The sequence below is a fragment of the Oncorhynchus mykiss genome, chromosome 9, assembly GCF_013265735.2.
Source record: "Oncorhynchus mykiss isolate Arlee chromosome 9, USDA_OmykA_1.1, whole genome shotgun sequence".
Lineage (NCBI taxonomy): Eukaryota > Metazoa > Chordata > Actinopteri > Salmoniformes > Salmonidae > Oncorhynchus > Oncorhynchus mykiss.
Window position 1 is genome coordinate 7,148,620 of NC_048573.1, and position 20,712 is coordinate 7,169,331.

The window sequence follows — 20,712 nt, forward strand, 5'->3', positions numbered from 1 at the left end:
GTACACACCCAGCATGCGACAGAGCTGCAGGAATTGTGACCCATTTTGTTGGTTATGTTGTCATAGTTGTGCCTAAGGGGGCATATGGGGGAGGGAATGCTGTCACCTCCAGGCAGGTGTTTGTCCCCCTGTGTGCTGAGGGTGTCAGGTTCTTGTCCGGTTCTGGCATTTAGGTTGCCACAGACTAGTACGTGTCCCTGGGCCTGGAAATTATTGGTTTCCCCTCCAGGATGGAAAAGTTGCCATCATTAAAGTATGGGGATTCTAGTGGGGGGATATAGGTAGCACACAGGAGGACATTTTTCTCTGTTGAGATCATTTCCTTATTAATTTCTAGCCAAATGTAAAATGTTCCTGTTTTGATTAATTTAATGGAGTGAGTTAGGCCTGCTCTATACCAAATTAGCGTACCCCCTAGTCTCTTCCCTGTTTCACACATGGTAGTTTGGTGGATGGCACTACCAGCTCTCTGCAACCTAGAGGGCAACCAGTGGGTCCATCTCTCTCTCTCTCTCTCTCTCTCTCTCTCTCTCTCTCTCTCTCTCTCTCTCTCTCTCTCTCTCTCTCTCTGTCTCTGTCTCTCTCTGTCTCTCTCTGTCTGTCTCTCTCTCTCTCTCTCTGTCTCTGTCTCTGTCTCTCTCTGTGTCTCTCTGTCTCTCTCTGTCTGTGTGTGTGTTAACTTCTGACATACCTCCCTACTAATGATCCAGCAGCTCAGAGAGAGAGATAAGTTTACCATCTGTTACGTAAAGGTAGACCCAGATAGAGAGCAGCTTCTCTGGGAACCAAGTCATTGACCCACCACTTGTTGATATGGGATTTATACTTGTCATATAATAAAAAATATTTAGTTTATTTCTTGTCTATAAGATATTCATATTAGCCATAATTGTTATATGGTTCCTTCAATTTAATTCCATTAATTTCCTTTAGGTCAAAGGTAAACCCCAGAGGACACACGCACACACACACGCACACACACACACGCACACACACACACGCACACAAACACACACACACATACACACATACACACGTGAACTTCAGCCCATGTCAAACAGGTTAGACCACATTTAAGGGGGCGGGGCTGGTAAGGGGGCGGGGCTGGCAAGGGAAGGGGCTGGTAAGTGGGTGGGGAGGTAAAGAAGAACAGTATGCAGCACACACACTCAGACGTCCATAAACCTGAACAGAGAGGTGAGAGAAAGACAGAGAAGAAGAGAAAGACAGAGAGAGGGAGACCAACTTACCAACAGCTGAAAAACCAACAGCTGAACAACCAACTTACCAACAACAGAACAACCAACTTACCAACAACAGAACAACCAACTTACCAACAACAGAACAACCAACTTACCAACAACAGAACAACTTAACTTGCAGGTAATCTAATTCCACAATTTGAGTTACAGAATTTTAAAAATTATCAATCAAAATTATTTTTTAAAGACCTTTTTACATCAGCCAATGTTACAAAGCGCTGTACAGAAACCCAGCCTAAAACCACAAACCGCAAGCAATGCAGATGTAGAAGCACGGTGGCTAGGAAAAACTCCCTGGAAAGGCAGGAACCAATAATAATCACAGTAGTTGTCGAGGGTGCAGCAAGTCAGCACCTCAGGAGTAAATGTCAGTTGGCTTTTCATAGCCAAGTATTCAGAGTTAGAGACAGCAGGTGCGGTAGAGAGAGAGAGACACAAAACAGCCGGTCCGGACAGGTAGCAATCATTAAAAGTATCTCTACCGCTCCTGCTGTCTCTAGAGAGTTGAAAACAGCAGGTCTGGGACAGGTAGCACGTCCAGTGAACAGGTCAGTGTTCCATAGCCGGAGGCAGAACAGTTGAAACTGGAGCAGCAGCACGACCAGGTGGACTGGGGACAGCAAGGAGTCATCATGCCAGGTGATCCTGAGGCATGGTCCCACAGCTCAAGTCCTCCGGGAGGGGGAGGGAGAGGGAGAGAGAATTAGAGAGAGCATACTTAAATTCACACAGGACACCGGATAAGACTGGAGAAACACTCCAGATATAACAGACTGACCCTAGCCCCCCGACACATGAACTACTGCAGCATAAATATATCATAATGTAGGTTCTTATACAGATGGGTAATGGTATAAGTTAGATAACACAGTTACAATGTGTACAATGTTCTACCTCTCCAAAGACGAGACTGTTTTCTATCCTGGGGGTGATTGGACTGGAGTTTTCAGAACTTACATTACCTGCACCAAATGAGTAGAGAGAGAGAGAGAGAGAGAGAGAGACAGATCTATCTATTTCACTTGCTTTGGCAATGTAAACATATATTTCCCATACCAATAAAACCCTTAAATTGAATTGAGAGAGAGCGAGAGAGACAGAAAGACATATAGAGAGAGAGAGAGAGAGAGAGGTAGACAGCGCAAGAGAGAGTTGCAAGGAGAGAGCGGTGGAGAGAGAGCAAGAGAGAGGTGAGGAAAGAGGTGAGGAAAGAGAGAGAGAGGTGAGGAAAGAGGTGAGGAAAGAGAGAGAGAGCGAGGGGGAGAGAGAGAGCATACCACTTTGAATGCTCTGAGAGACTCTGGGTTGAGGTAAGTGACACCCCTATCAGAGAAAATTGGGAAACACTAAACAAACAACAACACGAAGAATTATCTATCCAAAATGGAGATGTATGGATAACCCACTTCTCTAATCTTTTTGGCTCTATAACAAAGAACAAACAGCAAAAACATATACACGATCAAATACAAATCAAATGTTCAACTGCAGGACAAAATACAAACCCTCCAACCCCAAAAAAGCCTGTGGCGTTGATGGTATCCTCAATGAAATGATAAAATATGTAAACAATGCACTGAGCAAATGTAAAATTGGCTTTTTTCCAAATTACCGTACGACAGACCACGTATTCACCCTGCACACCCTAATTAACAAACAAACAAACCAAAACAAAGGCAAAGTCTTCCCATGCTCTGTTGACTAAATGTGGAATGAGGGTCTGCTATACAAATTGATGGAAAGTGGTGTTGGGGGCAAAAACATACAACATTATAAAATCCATGTACACAAACAACAAGTGTGCAGTTAAAATAGGCAAAATACACATTTCTTTCCACAGGGCCGTGGGGTGAGACAGGGATGCAGCTTAAGCCCCACACTCTTCAACATATATATCAACGAATTGGTGAAGACACTAGAACAGTCTGCAGCCTGCGGCCTCACCCTACTAGAATCTGAAGTCAAATGTCTACTGTTTGCTGATGATCTGGTGGTTCTGTCACCAACCAAAGAGGGCCTACAGCAGCACCTAGATCTTCTGCGCAGATTCTGCCAGACCTGGGCCCTGACAGTAAATCTCAGCAAGACAAAAATAATGGTGTTCCAGAAAAGGTCCAGTCGCCAGGACCACAAATACAAATTCCATCTAGACACTGTTTCCCTAGAGCACACAAAAAACTATACATACCTTGGCCTAAACATCAGCGCCACAGGTAACTTCCACAAAGCTGGAACGATCTGAGAGACAAGGCAAGAAGGGCCTTATATGCCATCAAAAGGAACATAACATTTGACACACCAATTAGGATCTGGCTAAAAATACTTGAATCAGTCACAGAACCCATTGCCCTTTATGGTTGTGAGGTCTGGGGTCTGCTCACCAACCAAGACTTCACAAAATGGGACAAACACCAAATTGAGACTGCATGCATAATTCTACAAAAATATCCTCCGTGTACAACGTAGAACACCAAATAATGCATGCAGAGCAGAATTAGGCCGATACCCACTAATTATCAAAATCCAGAAAAGAGACATTAAATTCTACAACCACAAAAAGGAAGCGATTCCCAAACCTTCAACAATATAACAAAGGCATCACCTACAGAGAGATGAACCTGGAGAAGAGTCCCCTAAGCAAGCTGGTCCAGGGGCTCTGTTCACAAACACAAACAGACCCCACAGAGCTCCAGGACAGCAACCCAATTTGACCCAACCAAATCATGAGAAAACAAGAAGATCATTACTTGACAGATTGGAAAGAAGTGACAAAAAAGCAGAGCAAACTGGAATGCTATTTGGCCCTAAACAGAGAGTACACAGTGGCAGAATATCTGACCACTGTGACTGACCCAAACTTAAGGAAAGCTTTGACTATGTACAGACTCAGTGAGCATTGCCTTGCTATTGAGAAAGGCTGCCGTAGGCAGACCTGGCTCTCAAGAGAAGACAGGCTATGTGTTCACTGCCCACAAAATGAGATGGAAACTGAGCTGCACTTCCTAACCTCCTGCCAAATGTATGACCATATTAGAGACACATATTTCCCTCAGATTAAACAGACACACAAAGAATTCAAAAACAAATCCAATTTTGATAAACTCCCATATCTATTGGGTGAAATATCACAGTGTGCCATCACAGCAGCTAGATTTGTGACCTGTTGCCACAAGAAAAGGTCGACCAGTGAAGAACAAACACCATTGTAAATACAACCCATATTTATATTTATTTATTTTCCATTTTGTACTTTAACTATCTGCACATCGTTACAACACTGTATATAGACATAATATGACATTTAAAATGTCTTTATTCTTTTGGAACTTCTGTGAGTGTAATGTTTACTGTTTATTTATATTGTTTATATCACTTTTGTTTATTATCTACTTCACTTGCTTTGGCAATGTTAACATATGTTTCCATGTCAATAAAGCCCCTTGAATTGAAATGAAATGGAATTTGAGAAAGAGAGAGAGAGAGAGAGAGAGAGAGAGAGAGAGAGAGAGAGAGAGAGAGAGAGAGAGAGAGAGAGACAGAGAGATGTTATTTCCTATTACATAAGATAAAAACATGATTGGTTGTGATTAAGTGTGGCACAGGTAAAGCTATTTTTCAAAATATTGATTATGGTCAAATATGATCATTGATTTTTAACGCTAATGCTTGTCAGTTAGTAATGCTAGTCAGCTATTAATGCTAGTTAGTTAGTAATGCTACTCACTTCGTAATGCTACTCACTTAGTAATGCTACTCACTTAGTAATGCTAGTTATTAATGTGAGTCAGTTAGTAATACTAGTCAGTTAGTAATGCTAGTCAGGTAGTAATTCTAGTTAGTTAGTAATGCTAGTTAGTTAGTAATGCTAGTCACTTAGTAATGCTAGTTAGTAATGCTAGTCAGTTAGTAATACTAGTCAGTTAGTAATGCTACTTAGTTAGTAATGCTAGTTAGTTAGTAATGCTACTTAGTAATGCTAGTTAGTTAGTAATGCTACTTAGTTAGTAATGCTAGTCTGTTAGTAATACTAGTCAGTTAGTAATGCTAGTCAGTTAGTAATGCTAGTTAGTTAGTAATGCTAGTCAGTTAGTAATTCTACTTAGTTAGTAATGCTAGTCAGCTAGTAATGCTAGTTAGTAATGCTAGTTAGTTAGTAATTCTACTTAGTATTGCTAGTTATTTAGTAATGCTAGTTAGTTAGTAATCCTACTTAGTAATGCTAGTTAGTTAGTAATTCTACTTAGTTAGTAATGCTAGTTCGTTAGTAATTCTACTTAGTATTGCTAGTTAGTTAGTAATGCTAGTTAGTTAGTAATCCTACTTAGTAATGCTAGTTAGTTAGTAATGCTACTTAGTTAGTAATGCTAGGTTAGTTAGTAATGCTACTTAGTCAGTAATGCTAGTTCATTAGTAATGCTAGTTCATTAGTAATGATAGTCAGTTAGTAATGCTTGTCAGTTAGTAATGCTAGATAGTTAGTAATGCTTGTCAGTTAGTAATGCTAGTCAGTTAGTAATGCTAGTCAGTTAGTAATGCTAGTCAGTTAGTAATGCTAGTTAGTATTGTCTCACGAAAGTACCTCTAACTTCCTTCATACTGCACGCAGAGGCATGAAAAAGTTATCAACGAATTCCTCTTGACTATATAGAAGTAAAATAAGAATCTGTCAGTCAGGTTAACAAGTTCATCTGACTATAGGGAAGTAGTGTGAGAATCTGTCAGCCAGGTTAACAAGTTCATCTGACTATAGGGTAGTAGAGTGAGAATCTGTCAGTCAGGTTAACATGTTCATCTGACTATACGGAAGTAGGGTGAGAATCTGTCAGTCAGGTTAACAAGTTCATCTGACTATAGGGAAGGTGAAAAATAGAGAGATGGTAGAGAAGATAAGTAAGCAGGAGGTTATTATGTGTGAGAAAGGTGTGTGTGTGTGTGTGTGTGTGTGTGTGTGTGTGTGTGTGTGTGTGTGTGCATTCTCTGTGCATGCTGTAAAACGCCACGTAGGTGTGATCTCTTTGATTTTACAGAGTGGTATTATATTGGGGTATGTATCTATTTATCTAGGAGGAGGAGGAGGAGCGTTTGACAAACAGGACGACCTGTAAGCCTACCTGGCGACCTCTTCACTGAGATGCGAAGACGGTTCTCGAAGTCGGGGGTAAAGACCCCAAAAACCTCTGAACCCCAGGGTTAGATATTATTATTTTTTTTTACCAAATATGTGTTTTAATTCATGTTTTAAGAGTTATCCTCTGAGATCCAATGCAGGCAATCTTGTTGTATAATTGTTTTTTACACAAATACATTTAATTCAAGGAGTGCCTATCCCGATGTCTGCTGAACGACCCCTAACTTCCTCTGTAGCCTCCTCGCTTCCCACCCCAAGCCTGGCTGCAGCGCTAGCCCGGCGAAGGTTCACCCTGAGTGGGGCAGCTGACAGCCAGAACCTGCCGGTCTACTGCAGGTGTGTTAAACTGGGTTTTGCCTGATCCATCAACACGTCACATGCAGAGTGGAGCCTTTTACACACAAACACTAACACACTTCACTCACACACACTCTCTCTTCTCTCCCCCTTCCTCTCTCTCTTCACCCTCCTCCATCCTCCCTTCTTTCCCTCCCTCTCCCTCTCTCTCTCTTCCTAACACTACCCCCCCCCCCCAATCCCAGAATGCCATTCTCTCGTAGCTTCCTGTCTGAAGACCAGTTCCAGTGTTCCATCTGTCTGGATATCTTCATAAACCCCGCCTCCACTCCATGTGGACACTCCTTCTGCATGGCCTGCATTGGTAGGTAGTTGTACTTCAAATCAAATGTTATTCGTCACATGCACCAAATACAACTTACAGTGAAATGCTGACTTACAAGCCTTTATTAAACAACAATGCAGTTTTAAGAAGAAAAAGTGTTAAGAAAGTGTTTACTAAATAAACAATAAATAAAAAATAAATAATTAAAGAGCAACAATTAAATAACAGTAGCTGAGATATATAACGAGGGTATCTGAGGAAACAGAGTAAATGTTTGGGGGCACCGGTGAGTCAAGGTAATTGAGGTAATACGTACATGTAGGGAGAGGTAACGTGACTATGCACAGATAAGAAACAGATAGAAGGTTAGTCGAGGTAATTGAGGTAATATGTGCATGTAGGTAGAGGTAACGTGACTATGCACAGATAATAAACAGATAGAAGGTGAGTCAAGGTAATTGAGGTAATATGTACATGTAGGGAGAGGTAACGTGACTATGCACAGATAAGAAACAGATAGAAGGTTAGTCGAGGTAATTGAGGTAATATGTGCATGTAGGTAGAGGTAACGTGACTATGCACAGATAATAAACAGATAGAAGCAGTGTCAAAATGAGGGAAGGGGTCAATGCAAATAGCCTGGGCAGCCATTTTGTTTAGCTGTTCAGGAGTCTTATTGCTTGGGGGTAGAAGCTGTTAAGAATCCTTTTGGACCTAGACTTGGCGCTCCGGTACCGCTTGCTGTGCGGTAGCAGAGAGAACAGTCTATGACTAGGGTGGCTGGAGTATTTGACCCTTTTTAGAGCCTTCCTCTGACACCGCCTGGTATAGAGGTCCTGGATGGCAGGTAGCTTGGCCCCGGTGATGTACTGGGCCGTACGCACTACCCTCTGTAGTGCCTTGTGGTCGGAGGCCGAGCAGTTGCCATACCAGGCAGTGATGCAACCCGTCAGGAGGCTCTCGATGGTGCAGCTGTAGAACCTTTTGAGAATCTCAGGACCCATGCCAAATATTTTAAGTCTCCTGCGGAGGATTAGGTTTTGTCGTACCCTCTTCACGAGGGTTGGTGACGTGGACACCAAGGAACTAGAAGCTCTCAACCTGCTCCACTACAGCCCTTCGATGAGAATGGGGACATGCTCAGTCCTCCTTTTCCTTGAGTCCACAATCATCTCCTTTGTCTTGATCACATTGAGAGAGAGGTTGTTATCCTGTCTCCACACGGCCAGGTCTCTGACCTCCTCCCTATAGGCTGTCTCATCGTTGTCGGTGATCAGGCCTACCACTGTTGTGTCATCAGCAAACTTAATGATGGGGTTGGAGTCGTGACTGGCCATGCAGTCATGAGTGAACAGGAAGTACAGGAGGGGACTGAGCACGCACTCCTGAGGATCCCCCGTGTTGAGGATCCGTGTGGCAGATGTGTTGTTACCTACCCTTACCACCTGGGGGCGGCCCGTCAGGAAGTCCAGGATCCAGTTCCAGTTGTAATCCATGGCTTCTGGTTGGGGTATGTACGTACGGTCACTGCGGGGAAGACGTCATCGATGCACTTACTGATGAAGCCAGTGACTGATGTGGTGTACTCCTCAATGCCATCGGAAGAATCCGTAAAACGTATTCCAGTCTGTGTTAGCAAAACAATCCTGTAGCTTAGCATCTGCATCATCTGACCACTTCCGTATTGAGCCAGTCACTGGTACTTCCTTCTTTAGTTTTTGCTTGTTAGTAGGAATCAGGAGGATAGAGTTATGGTCAGATTAGCCAAATGAAGGGTGAGGGAGAGCTTTGTACGTGTCGCTGTGTGTGGACTAAAGGTGGTCTAGAGTTTTATTTTCCTCTGGTTGCACATTTAACATGCTCGTAGAAATGAGGTAAAAACGGATTTAAGTTTCCCTGCGTTAAAGTTCCCGGCCACTAGGAGCGCCACCTATGGATGAGCGTTTTCCTGTTTGCGTATGGCCTTATACAGCTCCTTGAGTGGGGTCTTAGTGCCAGCATCGGTTTGTGGTGATAAATAGACAGCTATTAAAAATATAGACGAGAACTCTCTTGGTAAATAGTGTTGTCTACAGCTTATCATGAGATATTCTTCCTCAGGCGAGCAAAACCTTGAGACTTCCTCAATATTAGATTTCATGCACCAGCTGTTATTGACAAATAGACACAGACCACTACCCCTTGTCTTACCGGAGGCAGCTGTTCTGTCTTGACGATGCAGAGTAAACCCGCCAGCTGTATGTTATTCATGCCGTCTTTCAGCCACGACTCCGTGAAACATAAGAGATTACAGTTTCTAATGTCCCGTTGGTAGGACAGTCTTGGTCAGAGCTCATCCAGTTCATTATACAGTGATTGCACGTTGGCTAATAGTACAGACGGTAGAGGTGGGATTCTTACAAGGCATCCCGACCTACATCCGACCTATATCTCTGTCTCTTCTTCATGTGATTGGCTAATAGTACAGAAGGTAGAGGTGGGATTCTTACAAGTCATCCCGACCTACGTCCCCTATATCTCTGTCTCTTCTTCATGTGATTGGCTAATAGTACAGAAGGTAGAGGTGGGATTCTTACAAGGCATCCCGACCTACGCCCCCTATATCTCTGTCTCTTCTTCATGTGATTGGCTAATAGTACAGAAGGTAGAGGTGGGTTACCCACAAACCCAGCCAGCTGTATCTCTGTCTCTTCTTCATGTGATTGGTTAATAGTACAGAAGGTAGAGGTGGGTTACCCACAAACCCAGCCAGCTGTATCTCTGTCTCTTCTTCATGTGATTGGCTAATAGTACAGAAGGTAGAGGTGGGTTACCCACAAACCCAGCCGGCTGTATCTCCGTATCTTCTTCATGTGAATGGCTAATAGTACAGAAGGTAGAGGTGGGTTACCCACAAACCCAGCCGGCTGTATCACTGTATCTTCTTCATGTGATTGGCTAATAGTACAGAAGGTAGAGGTGGGTTACCCACAAACCCAGCCAGCTGTATCTCTGTCTCTTCTTCATGTGATTGGTTAATAGTACAGAAGGTAGAGGTGGGTTACCCACAAACCCAGCCGGCTGTATCTCTGTCTCTTCTTCATGTGATTGGCTACTAGTACAGAAGGTAGAGGTGGGTTACCCACAAACCCAGCCGGCTGTATCTCCGTATCTTCTTCATGTGAATGACAGGGATTTGGGCCTTGTCCGGTGTCTGAAGTAAATCCTTCGCATCCGACTCGTTAAAGAAATCTTTGTTCAGTACGAGGGGAGTAATCGCTTCTCTGATAACTAGAAGCTCTTTTTTGGTCATAAGAGACGGTGGCAGAAACATTGTGTACAAAATAAGTTACAAATAACGCAACAACAAAAAAAAAACACACACAATAGGTTAGGAGCCCGTAAATAGGCAACCATCTCCTTCGGCGACATTATCATTAGGGGAGCAATTAGGGACAGATTTTTCACGTAGTCGGCTCGGGGATTCGAACCAGCAGCCGCTAGGCTTCCTGCCGCACACACATCAGTGTGCCTTAGAGCAAGCAGGGACGTTACTGACCTGCCCAGGTACCTATGATCCTTACATGCCCCCTACGTTGAACCCAGTGGGCTCAACATGTGGTATGTTGTCATGGTGGTGATATTTACGTTCAGACGGGTGAATAAACGATCTGTTCTATTCTGTCCTCTGATCCAGGTCGGCACTGGGACGGTGCTCAGCTCTGCCAGTGTCCTCTCTGCAAAGAGACCTTTAAGAAGCGTCCAGACCTCCAGATTAACCGGACCCTCAGGGAGATCACAGAGCAGTTCAAGTCCATGTCCGGGGTGTCTCGGTTGGGCAGCGGGACGTGGAGAGGTGTCCTGGGGGCTGGAGGTGAGGTATCTTAAAAATATATAGATATTTTAGGGAATGTTCTAGTTTTAAAGACAGATTATTTTACGGTAGATACTGTAGACAGACAGACAGACAGACAGACAGACAGATAGATAGATAGATAGATAGATAGATAGATAGATAGATAGATAGATAGATAGATAGATAGATAGATAGATAGATAGATAGATAGATATTACATAGAAAGTGAGTGGGAGAATAGGGTATGGAACAGCTGCCTCTAGAGACATATGGACTACAGGCACTACCATTAGACCAGCCCCCGGCATGGAGGTGTGCTGTTCTTGTTAATACTGTACGTTATTGTATTTATGTACTGTATGTTTCTATTAATCTAGGAGGAGGAGGAGGAGGAGGAAGGGGAGGAGGAGAGGACAGAGACCATCAGGATCCCAGCACCATAGAGAGGGAGTGGATGGACACTAAGGTGGGTTGTAGGGAGGGAGGGAGGGAGGGAGGGAGGGAGGGAGGGAAGGAAGGAAGGAAGGATATAGAGGTGGAGAGGGAGAGAGATATATATAGAGGTAGAGAGGGAGAGAGATAGATATAGAGGTAGATCGGGAGAGAGAGATAGATATAGAGGTACATAGGGAGAGAGACAGATATAGAGGTAGATAGGGAGAGAGAGATAGATATAGAGGTAGATAGGGGGAGAGAGAGATAGATATAGAGGTACATAGGGAGAGAGAGAGAGATATAGAGGTAGATAGGGAGAGAGAGATGTTTCAAAGAGGTGAGGTTTTACCTGATCCATGTTCTGGTGTCTGTCTAATCAGAGGTAAGGTGTTATAGATGGTACCAGGTATCCAGGTGTCTGTCTAATCAGAGGTAAGGTGTTATAGATGGTACCTGGTCATGTAGAAGGTGTCTGCCTCAAAGACCCAGTACAGCATCAAGTGGTGAGGGGACTGCAGGATACGTTTTGGCAAGTATTGGATTCTTTTGTGTTTGTAGATGTATTCAAGCATTGTTTCTCCTCCTCTCGCCTCTATGCGTGTGTGTGTGTGTGTGTGTGTGTGTGTGTGTGTGTGTGTGTGTGTGTGTGTGTGTGTGTGTGTGTGTGTGTGTGTGTACCAGACCCAGCTACATATGTCTGAGGCAGAGATCCATCAGCTGATTCTACAGAGACAGAGGAAGATGGAGGAGATAAGGTCATCACTGGCTCAACTACAGGTGACCTTTAACCCCTGACCCTTAACCCTGGGGATGGACGTTGACCTTTAGCCCCTAACCCTTAACCCTGGGGATGGACGTTGACCTTTAGCCCCTGACCCTTAACCCTGGAGATGGGTTACTACAGCACATACCTTAAACGATGTAACTTAACCCTGAACGTTTACCCTCAACTCTCTCTAAGGGCTCTCTTTTCGGCGTTGAGGTGGCACTCTCTGTCAAACGACACTTTAGTTTTCCATTTTGTCACGTAAAAACAAACATTTTCCAGCCCAACGCACCATTCTAACATCAGCCCTGCGCTCAGATGGGAGGGCTGGAAATATTTGATACGCGTCCTTAAAATGTTTATCCAAAGTGCTAATTTCAGTCTGTTAGGGATATTTAAGATCAACCAAAGTGCTAATTTCAGTCTGTTAGGGATATTTAAGATCAACCAAAGTGCTAATTTCAGTCTGGTAGGGATATTTAAGATCAACCAAAGTGCTAATTTCAGTCTGTTAGGGATATTTAAGATCAACCAAAGTGCTAATTTCAGTCTGTTAGGGATATTTAAGATCAACCAGAAGCTGGTTTTAGCGGTAGCGGCCATGGTTTGACACCGCCCAAATGGAACAACAGTAATGTGCTTTTGTCGCATGTATACTTGAGAAACATTCATTTTATTTGACCTCAACAACAAGCCTCTTAAAGCTGTTTTTCAATGTAATCAAGTCGTCAAGACCGTTGATCAAGTGTTTGACTCGTGAGACCCGCTTGGAAAGCAATCTTATTCACCAAAGCTTCATTAAAATAGAGAGTTTGAGAGGGGCAAAACAGTGATCTATTTAATCTATTTATTGTAGACAGACCTACATTTTTGTAACCATGCTTTGGACGTGAATAAAACCCCTCCTCCATGATGTATAGTGCATTCGGGAAAGTATTCAGACCCCTTGACTTTTTACACATTTTGTTACATTACAGCCTTATTCTAAACTGGGTTAAATAGTTTTTTCCCTTCATCAATCTACACACAATGCCTCCATAATGACATCACAATGCCTCCATAATGACATCACAATACCCCATAATGACATCACAATACCCCATAATTTTTTATGTTATTTAACTAGGCAAGTCAGTTAAGAAAAAAAATCATATTTTCAATGACGGCCTAAGAACAGTGGGTTAACTGCCTTGTTCAGGGGCAGAACGACAGATTTGTACCTTGTCAGCTCAGGATTTGATCTAGCAACCTTTTGGTTACTAGTCATACGCTTTAACCACTAGGCTACATCACAATACCCCATAATGACAAAGCAAAAACTGTTTTTTAAACTGAAATATCACATTTACATTAGTATTCAGACCCTTTACTCAGTACTTTGTTGAAGCACCTTTGGCAGTGATTACAGCCTCGAGTCTTCTTGGGTATGACGCTACAAGCTTGGCACACCTGTATTTGGGGAGTTTCTCCCATTATTCTCTGCAGATCCACTCAAGCTCTGTCAGGTTGAATAGGGAGCGTCACTGCACAGCAATTTTTCAGGTCTCTCCAGAGATGTTCAATTGGGTTCAAGTCCGGGCTCTGGCTGGGCATCTCAAGGGCATTCAGAAACCTGTGTTGTCCTGGATGTGTGCTTAGGGTCGTTGTCCTGTTGGAAGGTGAACCTTCACCCCAGTGCTCTGGAGCAGGTTTACATCAAGGATCTCTCTGTTCATCTTTCCCTCGATCCTGACTAGTCTCCCAGTCCCTGCCGCAGAAAACCTCCCCACAGCATGATGCTGCCACCCCCATGCTTCACCGTAGGGATGGTGCCAGGTTTCCTCCAGACCTTGACGCTTGGCATTCAGGCCAAAGAGTTCAATCGTAGTTTCATCAGAACAGAGGACCTTGTTTCTCATGGTCTGAGAGTCCTTTCTGGCAAACTCTAAGCGGGCTGTCATGTGCCTTTTACTGAGGAGTGGCTTCCATCTGGCCACTCTACCATAAAGACCTGATTGGTGGAGTGCTGCAGAGTTGGTTGTCCTTCTGGAAGGTTCTCCCATCTCCACAGAGGAACTCGGGAGCTCTGTCAGAGTGACCATCGGGTTCTTCGTCGCCTCCCTGACCAAGGCCCTTCTTCCCTGATTGCTCAGTTTGGCCAGGCGGCCAGCTCTAGGAAGAGTGTTGGTGGTTCCAAACTTCTTCCATTTATTGTTCTTAACTGACTTGCCTAGTTAAATAAAGGTTAAATAAAAAATAAAAAAAGAATGATGGAGGCCACTTTGTTCTTTAGGATCTTCAATGCTGCAGAAATGTTTTGGTACCCTTTCCCAGATCTGTGCCTCGACACAGTCCTGTCTCTGAGCTCTACAGACGGTTCCTTCAACCTCATTGCTTCGTTTTTGCTTTGACATGCACTGTCAACAGTGGGACCTTATATAGACAGGTGTGTGCCTTTCCAAATCATATCCAATCAATTGAATTTACCACAGGTGAACTCCAGTCAAGTTGTAGAAACATCTCAAGGATGATCAATGGAAACAGGATGCACCTGAGCTCAATTTCGAGTCTCATAGCAAAGGGTCTGAATACTTTAAGTAAATAAGGTATTTGTGTTTAAAAATGTAACACATCTGTTTTCGCTTTGTCATTATTGGGTATTGTGATGTCATTATGGGGTATTGTGATGTCATTATGGGGTATTGTGATGTCATTATGGGGTATTGTGTGTAGATTGACAAGGAACAAAAATATAATTTAATAAATTTTTAGAATAAGGCTGTAACGTAACAAAATGTGGAAAAAGGGAAGGGGTCTGAATACTTCCCGAAGAATCTGTAGGCTGCAAGTGTCCATCAAAAAACAAGAGATGAGAACCTCGGTGAATACTGGTGAACCTCGTATTTAGAAGTAATTTTCCTGTAAAAAATAAAATAAAAAAAAGTTTTCTGTTTCATAAATAAATAAAAAAAAACACAACCTAGACTACCCTTACCCCAGGCTACCCTTACCCCAGGCTACCCTTACCCTAGACTACCCTTACCCCAGACTACCCTTACCCTAGGCTACCCTTACCCTAGGCTACCCTTACCCCAGGCTACCCTTACCCTAGACTACCCTTACCCTAGACTACCCTTACCCCAGGCTACCCTTACCCCAGGCTACCCTTACCCCAGACTACCCTTACCCCAGACTACCCTTACCCCAGGCTACCCTTACCCCAGACTACCCTTACCCCAGGCTACCCTTACCCCAGACTACCCTTACCCCAGGCTACCCTTACCCTAGGCTACCCTTACCCTAGGCTACCCTTACCCCAGGCTACCCTTACCCCAGGCTACCCTTACCCTAGACTACCCTTACCCTAGACTACCCTTACCCCAGGCTACCCTTACCCCAGGCTACCCTTACCCCAGGCTACCCTTACCCCAGACTACCCTTACCCCAGACTACCCTTACCCCAGACTACCCTTAACCCAGACTACCCTTACTCCAGACTACCCTTACCCTAGGCCACCCTTACCCCAGACTACCCTTACCCCAGACTACCCTTACCCCAGACTACCCTTACCCCAGACTACCCTTACCCCAGACTACCCTTACCCTAGGCCACCCTTACCGTGCGTCGTGTCTTTTTTTATCATGGAGATTTTATGATATCATTACATTTCCCATTTTACAGATCTACCCTTACCCTAGGCTACCCTTACCCTAGGCTACCCTTACCCTAGGCTACCCTTACCCGTGAAAAAAAAACCAAAACAGTCCTATCTGGTGCCACAAAGACAGGAACAATCACCCACAAAACCCAACACCAAACTGGCTACCTAAATATGGTTCCCAATCAGAGACAATGACTAACACCTTCCTCTGATTGAGAACCATATCAGGCCAAAACATAGAAATAGACAAACCAGACACACAACATAGAATGCCCACCCGGCTCACGTCCTGACCAACACTAAAACAAGGAAAACACACAAGAACGATGGTCAGAACGTGACAGGAGCAGCATAACAGTGAGTTGACGGTCTCTTCCTATCGGATCATTCTCCAGCTACTGGAAAAAGTGTGAATGTACGCTAAAAAAAAAAACTCTGTAGTCTACGTTGTTTTGATATTATATGCCCACGGGAAGAAAGCCTGTCATTTATTTATTATTTATTTATTAGTACGTATTTAGATATAACCATTTGCTTTGTTTTGTTTACAATATTATCCGGATTATTCCCTCTCTTCTCAGTGAATGTAATCTTGCTTATTGACAGCGTTTGGCGTGTCCACGATCAGCCATAATGCAGTTTACAGTAGTCCTAGACACCCTATATCAGTGAGACAGCTATAATGCAGTTTACAGTAGTCCTAGACACCCTATATCAGTGAGACAGCTATAATGCAGTTTACAGTAGTCCTAGCCCCTATATTAGTGAGACAGCTATAATGCAGTTTGCAGTAGTCCTAGCCCCTATATCAGTGAGACAGCTATAATGCAGTTTACAGTAGTCCTAGACCCTATATTAGTGAGACAGCCATGATGCAGTTTACAGTAGTCCTAGCCCCTATATCAGTGAGACAGCCATGATGCAGTTTACAGTAGTCCTAGCCCCTATATCAGTGATACAGCTATAATGCAGTTTACAGTAGTCCTAGCCCCTATATCAGTGAGACAGCCATGATGCAGTTTACAGTAGTCCTAGCCCCTATATCAGTGAGACAGCTATAATGCAGTTTACAGTAGTCCTAGACACCCTATATCAGTGAGACAGCTATAATGCAGTTTACAGTAGTCCTAGACCCTATATTAGTGAGACAGCCATGATGCAGTTTACAGTAGTCCTAGCCCCTATATCAGTGAGACAGCCATGATGCAGTTTACAGTAGTCCTAGCCCCTATATCAGTGATACAGCTATAATGCAGTTTACAGTAGTCCTAGCCCCTATATCAGTGAGACAGCCATGATGCAGTTTACAGTAGTCCTAGCCCCTATATCAGTGAGACAGCTATAATGCAGTTTACAGTAGTCCTAGACACCCTATATCAGTGAGACAGCCATAATGCAGTTTACAGTAGTCCTAGACACCCTATATCAGTGAGATAGCCATAATGCAGTTTACAGTAGTCCTAGACCCTATATCAGTGAGATAGCCATAATGCAGTTTACAGTAGTCCTAGACACCCTATATCAGTGAGATAGCCATAATGCAGTTTACAGTAGTCCTAGCCCCTATATCAGTGAGACAGCCATAATGCTTTCTACAGTAGTCCTAGACCCTATATCAGTGAGACAGCCATAATGCAGTTTACAGTAGTCCTAGACACCCTGTATCAGTGAGACAGCTATAATTCAGTTTACAGTAGTCCTAGACACCCTATATCAGTGAGACAGCTATAATGCAGTTTACAGTAGTCCTAGACCCTATATCAGTGAGATAGCCATAATGCAGTTTACAGTAGTCCTAGCCCCTATATCAGTGAGACAGCTATAATGCAGTTTACAGTAGTCCTAGACCCTATATCAGTGAGATAGCCATAATGCAGTTTACAGTAGTCCTAGCCCCTATATCAGTGAGATATCCATGATGCAGTTTACAGTAGTCCTAGCCCCTATATCAGTGAGACAGCCATGATGCAGTTTACAGTAGTCCTAGCCCCTATATCAGTGATACAGCTATAATGCAGTTTACAGTAGTCCTAGCCCCTATATCAGTGAGACAGCCATGATGCAGTTTACAGTAGTCCTAGCCCCTATATCAGTGAGACAGCTATAATGCAGTTTACAGTAGTCCTAGACACCCTATATCAGTGAGACAGCCATAATGCAGTTTACAGTAGTCCTAGACACCCTATATCAGTGAGATAGCCATAATGCAGTTTACAGTAGTCCTAGACCCTATATCAGTGAGATAGCCATAATGCAGTTTACAGTAGTCCTAGACACCCTATATCAGTGAGATAGCCATAATGCAGTTTACAGTAGTCCTAGCCCCTATATCAGTGAGACAGCCATAATGCTTTCTACAGTAGTCCTAGACCCTATATCAGTGAGACAGCCATAATGCAGTTTACAGTAGTCCTAGACACCCTGTATCAGTGAGACAGCTATAATTCAGTTTACAGTAGTCCTAGACACCCTATATCAGTGAGACAGCTATAATGCAGTTTACAGTAGTCCTAGACCCTATATCAGTGAGATAGCCATAATGCAGTTTACAGTAGTCCTAGCCCCTATATCAGTGAGACAGCTATAATGCAGTTTACAGTAGTCCTAGACCCTATATCAGTGAGATAGCCATAATGCAGTTTACAGTAGTCCTAGCCCCTATATCAGTGAGATATCCATAATGCAGTTTACAGTAGTCCTAGCCCCTATATCAGTGAGATAGCCATAATGCAGTTTACAGTAGTCCTAGCCCCTATATCAGTGAGACAGCTATAATGCAGTTTACAGTAGTCCTAGACCCTATATCAGTGAGATAGCCATAATGCAGTTTACAGTAGTCCTAGCCCCTATATCAGTGAGATAGCCATAATGCAGTTTACAGTAGTCCTAGACACCCAATATCAGTGAGACAGCTATGTTTATATTTCATCACGGAAGCCATACAATTACTGAGAACAATGTAGACTGCAAACAGGTTGAACAATGCGCTAGGTTTGTAAAAAATAGAGCCCTAAAACTAACACACGCTCTCACTCCCTTCCCCAGCTTTCAGTGGAACGTGAGACGGCAGGCGTGATGTGTGTGTTCAGTGCGTTGGTGTGCGCGGTTGAGAGGTCGCAGGCTGAGCTCATGGAGGTGATTGAGATGAGTAGGCGGTTGGCAGAGCACAAGGCGGACGATGTGATTCGTCAGCTAGAACAGGAAGTGAATGAGCTCAGGAAGAGAAGCCACGCCCTCTCCCAGCTGGCCCAATCAGACGACTACGTTCATTGTAAAAAGGTGAGAGGATGGAGGGGGGAGGGAAACGAATACATGTTTAATGAACAAGATGGTCGAATTCCAGACTACGTTGTGGATGTTGTATTACATCAATCAACAGTTGCACGCTATGTCATCTACTGCAGTATCATATAACACCTACTGCACTATCATATATCACCTACTGCAGTATCATATAATCACCATGTCATCTACTGCAGTATCATATAATCACCATGTCATCTACTGCAGTATCATATAATCACCATGTCATCTACTGGAGTATCATATAATCACCACGTCATCTACTGCAGTATCATATAATCACCACGTCATCTACTGCAGTATCATATAATCACCACGTCATCTACTGCAGTATCATATAATCACCACGTCATCTACTGCAGTATCATATAATCACCATGTCACCTACTGCAGTATCATATAATCACCACGTCATCTACTGCAGTATCATATAACACCTACTGCACTATCATATATCACCATGTCATCTACTGCAGTATCATATAACACCTACTGCACTATCATATAATCACCATGTCATCTACTGCAGTATCATATAATCACCACGTCATCTACTGCAGTATCATATAATCACCACGTAATCTACTGCAGTATCATATAATCACCACGTCATCTACTGCAGTATCATATAATCACCACGTCATCTACTGCAGTATCATATAATCACCATGTCACCTACTGCAGTATCATATAATCACCACGTCATCTACTGCAGTATCATATAACACCTACTGCACTATCATATATCACCATGTCATCTACTGCAGTATCATATAACACCTACTGCACTATCATATAATCACCTACTGCAGTATCATATAATCACCACGTCATCTACTGCAGTATCATATAATCACCATGTCACCTACTGCAGTATCATATAATCACCATGTCACCTACTGCAGTATCATATAATCACCACGTCATCTACTGCAGTATCATATAATCACCATGTCATCTACTGCAGTATCATATAACACCTACTGCACTATCATATATCACCTACTGCAGTATCATATAATCACCATGTCATCTACTGCAGTATCATATAACACCTACTGCACTATCATATATCACCTACTGCAGTATCATATAATCACCATGTCATCTACTGCAGTATCATATAATCACCACGTCATCTACTGCAGTATCATATAATCACCATGTCACCTACTGCAGTATCATATAATCACCATGTCACCTACTGCAGTATCATATAATCACCACGTAATCTACTGCAGTATCATATAATCACCACGTCACCTACTGCAGTATCATATAATCACCACGTCACCTACTGCAGTATCATATAATCACCACGTCATCTACTGCAGTATCATATAATCACCATGTCACCTACTGCAGTATCATATAATCACCACATCACCTACTGCAGTATCATATAATCACCATGTCATCTACTGCAGTATCATATAATCACCACGTCATCTACTGCAGTATCATATAATCACCATGTCATCTACTGCAGTATCATATAACACCTACTGCACTATCATATATCACCTACTGCAGTATCATATAATCACCATGTCATCTACTGCAGTATCATATAACACCTACTGCACTATCATATATCACCTACTGCAGTATCATATAATCACCATGTCATCTACTGCAGTATCATATAATCACCACGTCATCTACTGCAGTATCATATAATCACCATGTCACCTACTGCAGTATCATATAATCACCATGT

At 43.2% G+C, this 20,712-nt stretch overlaps 1 protein-coding gene across 3 annotated transcripts in view; it reads left to right on the forward strand.

Moving 5' to 3' along the window:
• The first annotated feature begins 1,188 nt into the window (after positions 1-1,188).
• The window catches only part of LOC110532899 (E3 ubiquitin-protein ligase TRIM39), a 38,825-nt gene continuing 19,301 nt past the window's right edge, over positions 1,189-20,712 (forward strand). For 2 of the 3 annotated variants that reach the window (XM_036987208.1, XM_036987210.1), the window contains exons 1-8: positions 1,189-1,383; positions 6,327-6,451; positions 6,579-6,726; positions 6,933-7,051; positions 10,689-10,865; positions 11,225-11,313; positions 11,964-12,059; positions 18,735-18,968. In XM_036987208.1, coding sequence (XP_036843103.1) covers positions 6,394-6,451; positions 6,579-6,726; positions 6,933-7,051; positions 10,689-10,865; positions 11,225-11,313; positions 11,964-12,059; positions 18,735-18,968 — 921 coding nt within the window. In that variant the 5' untranslated portion in view covers positions 1,189-1,383; positions 6,327-6,393. The remainder of the gene's footprint in view (positions 1,384-6,326; positions 6,452-6,578; positions 6,727-6,932; positions 7,052-10,688; positions 10,866-11,224; positions 11,314-11,963; positions 12,060-18,734; positions 18,969-20,712) is intronic. The other variant, XM_036987209.1, reaches the window with a different exon arrangement.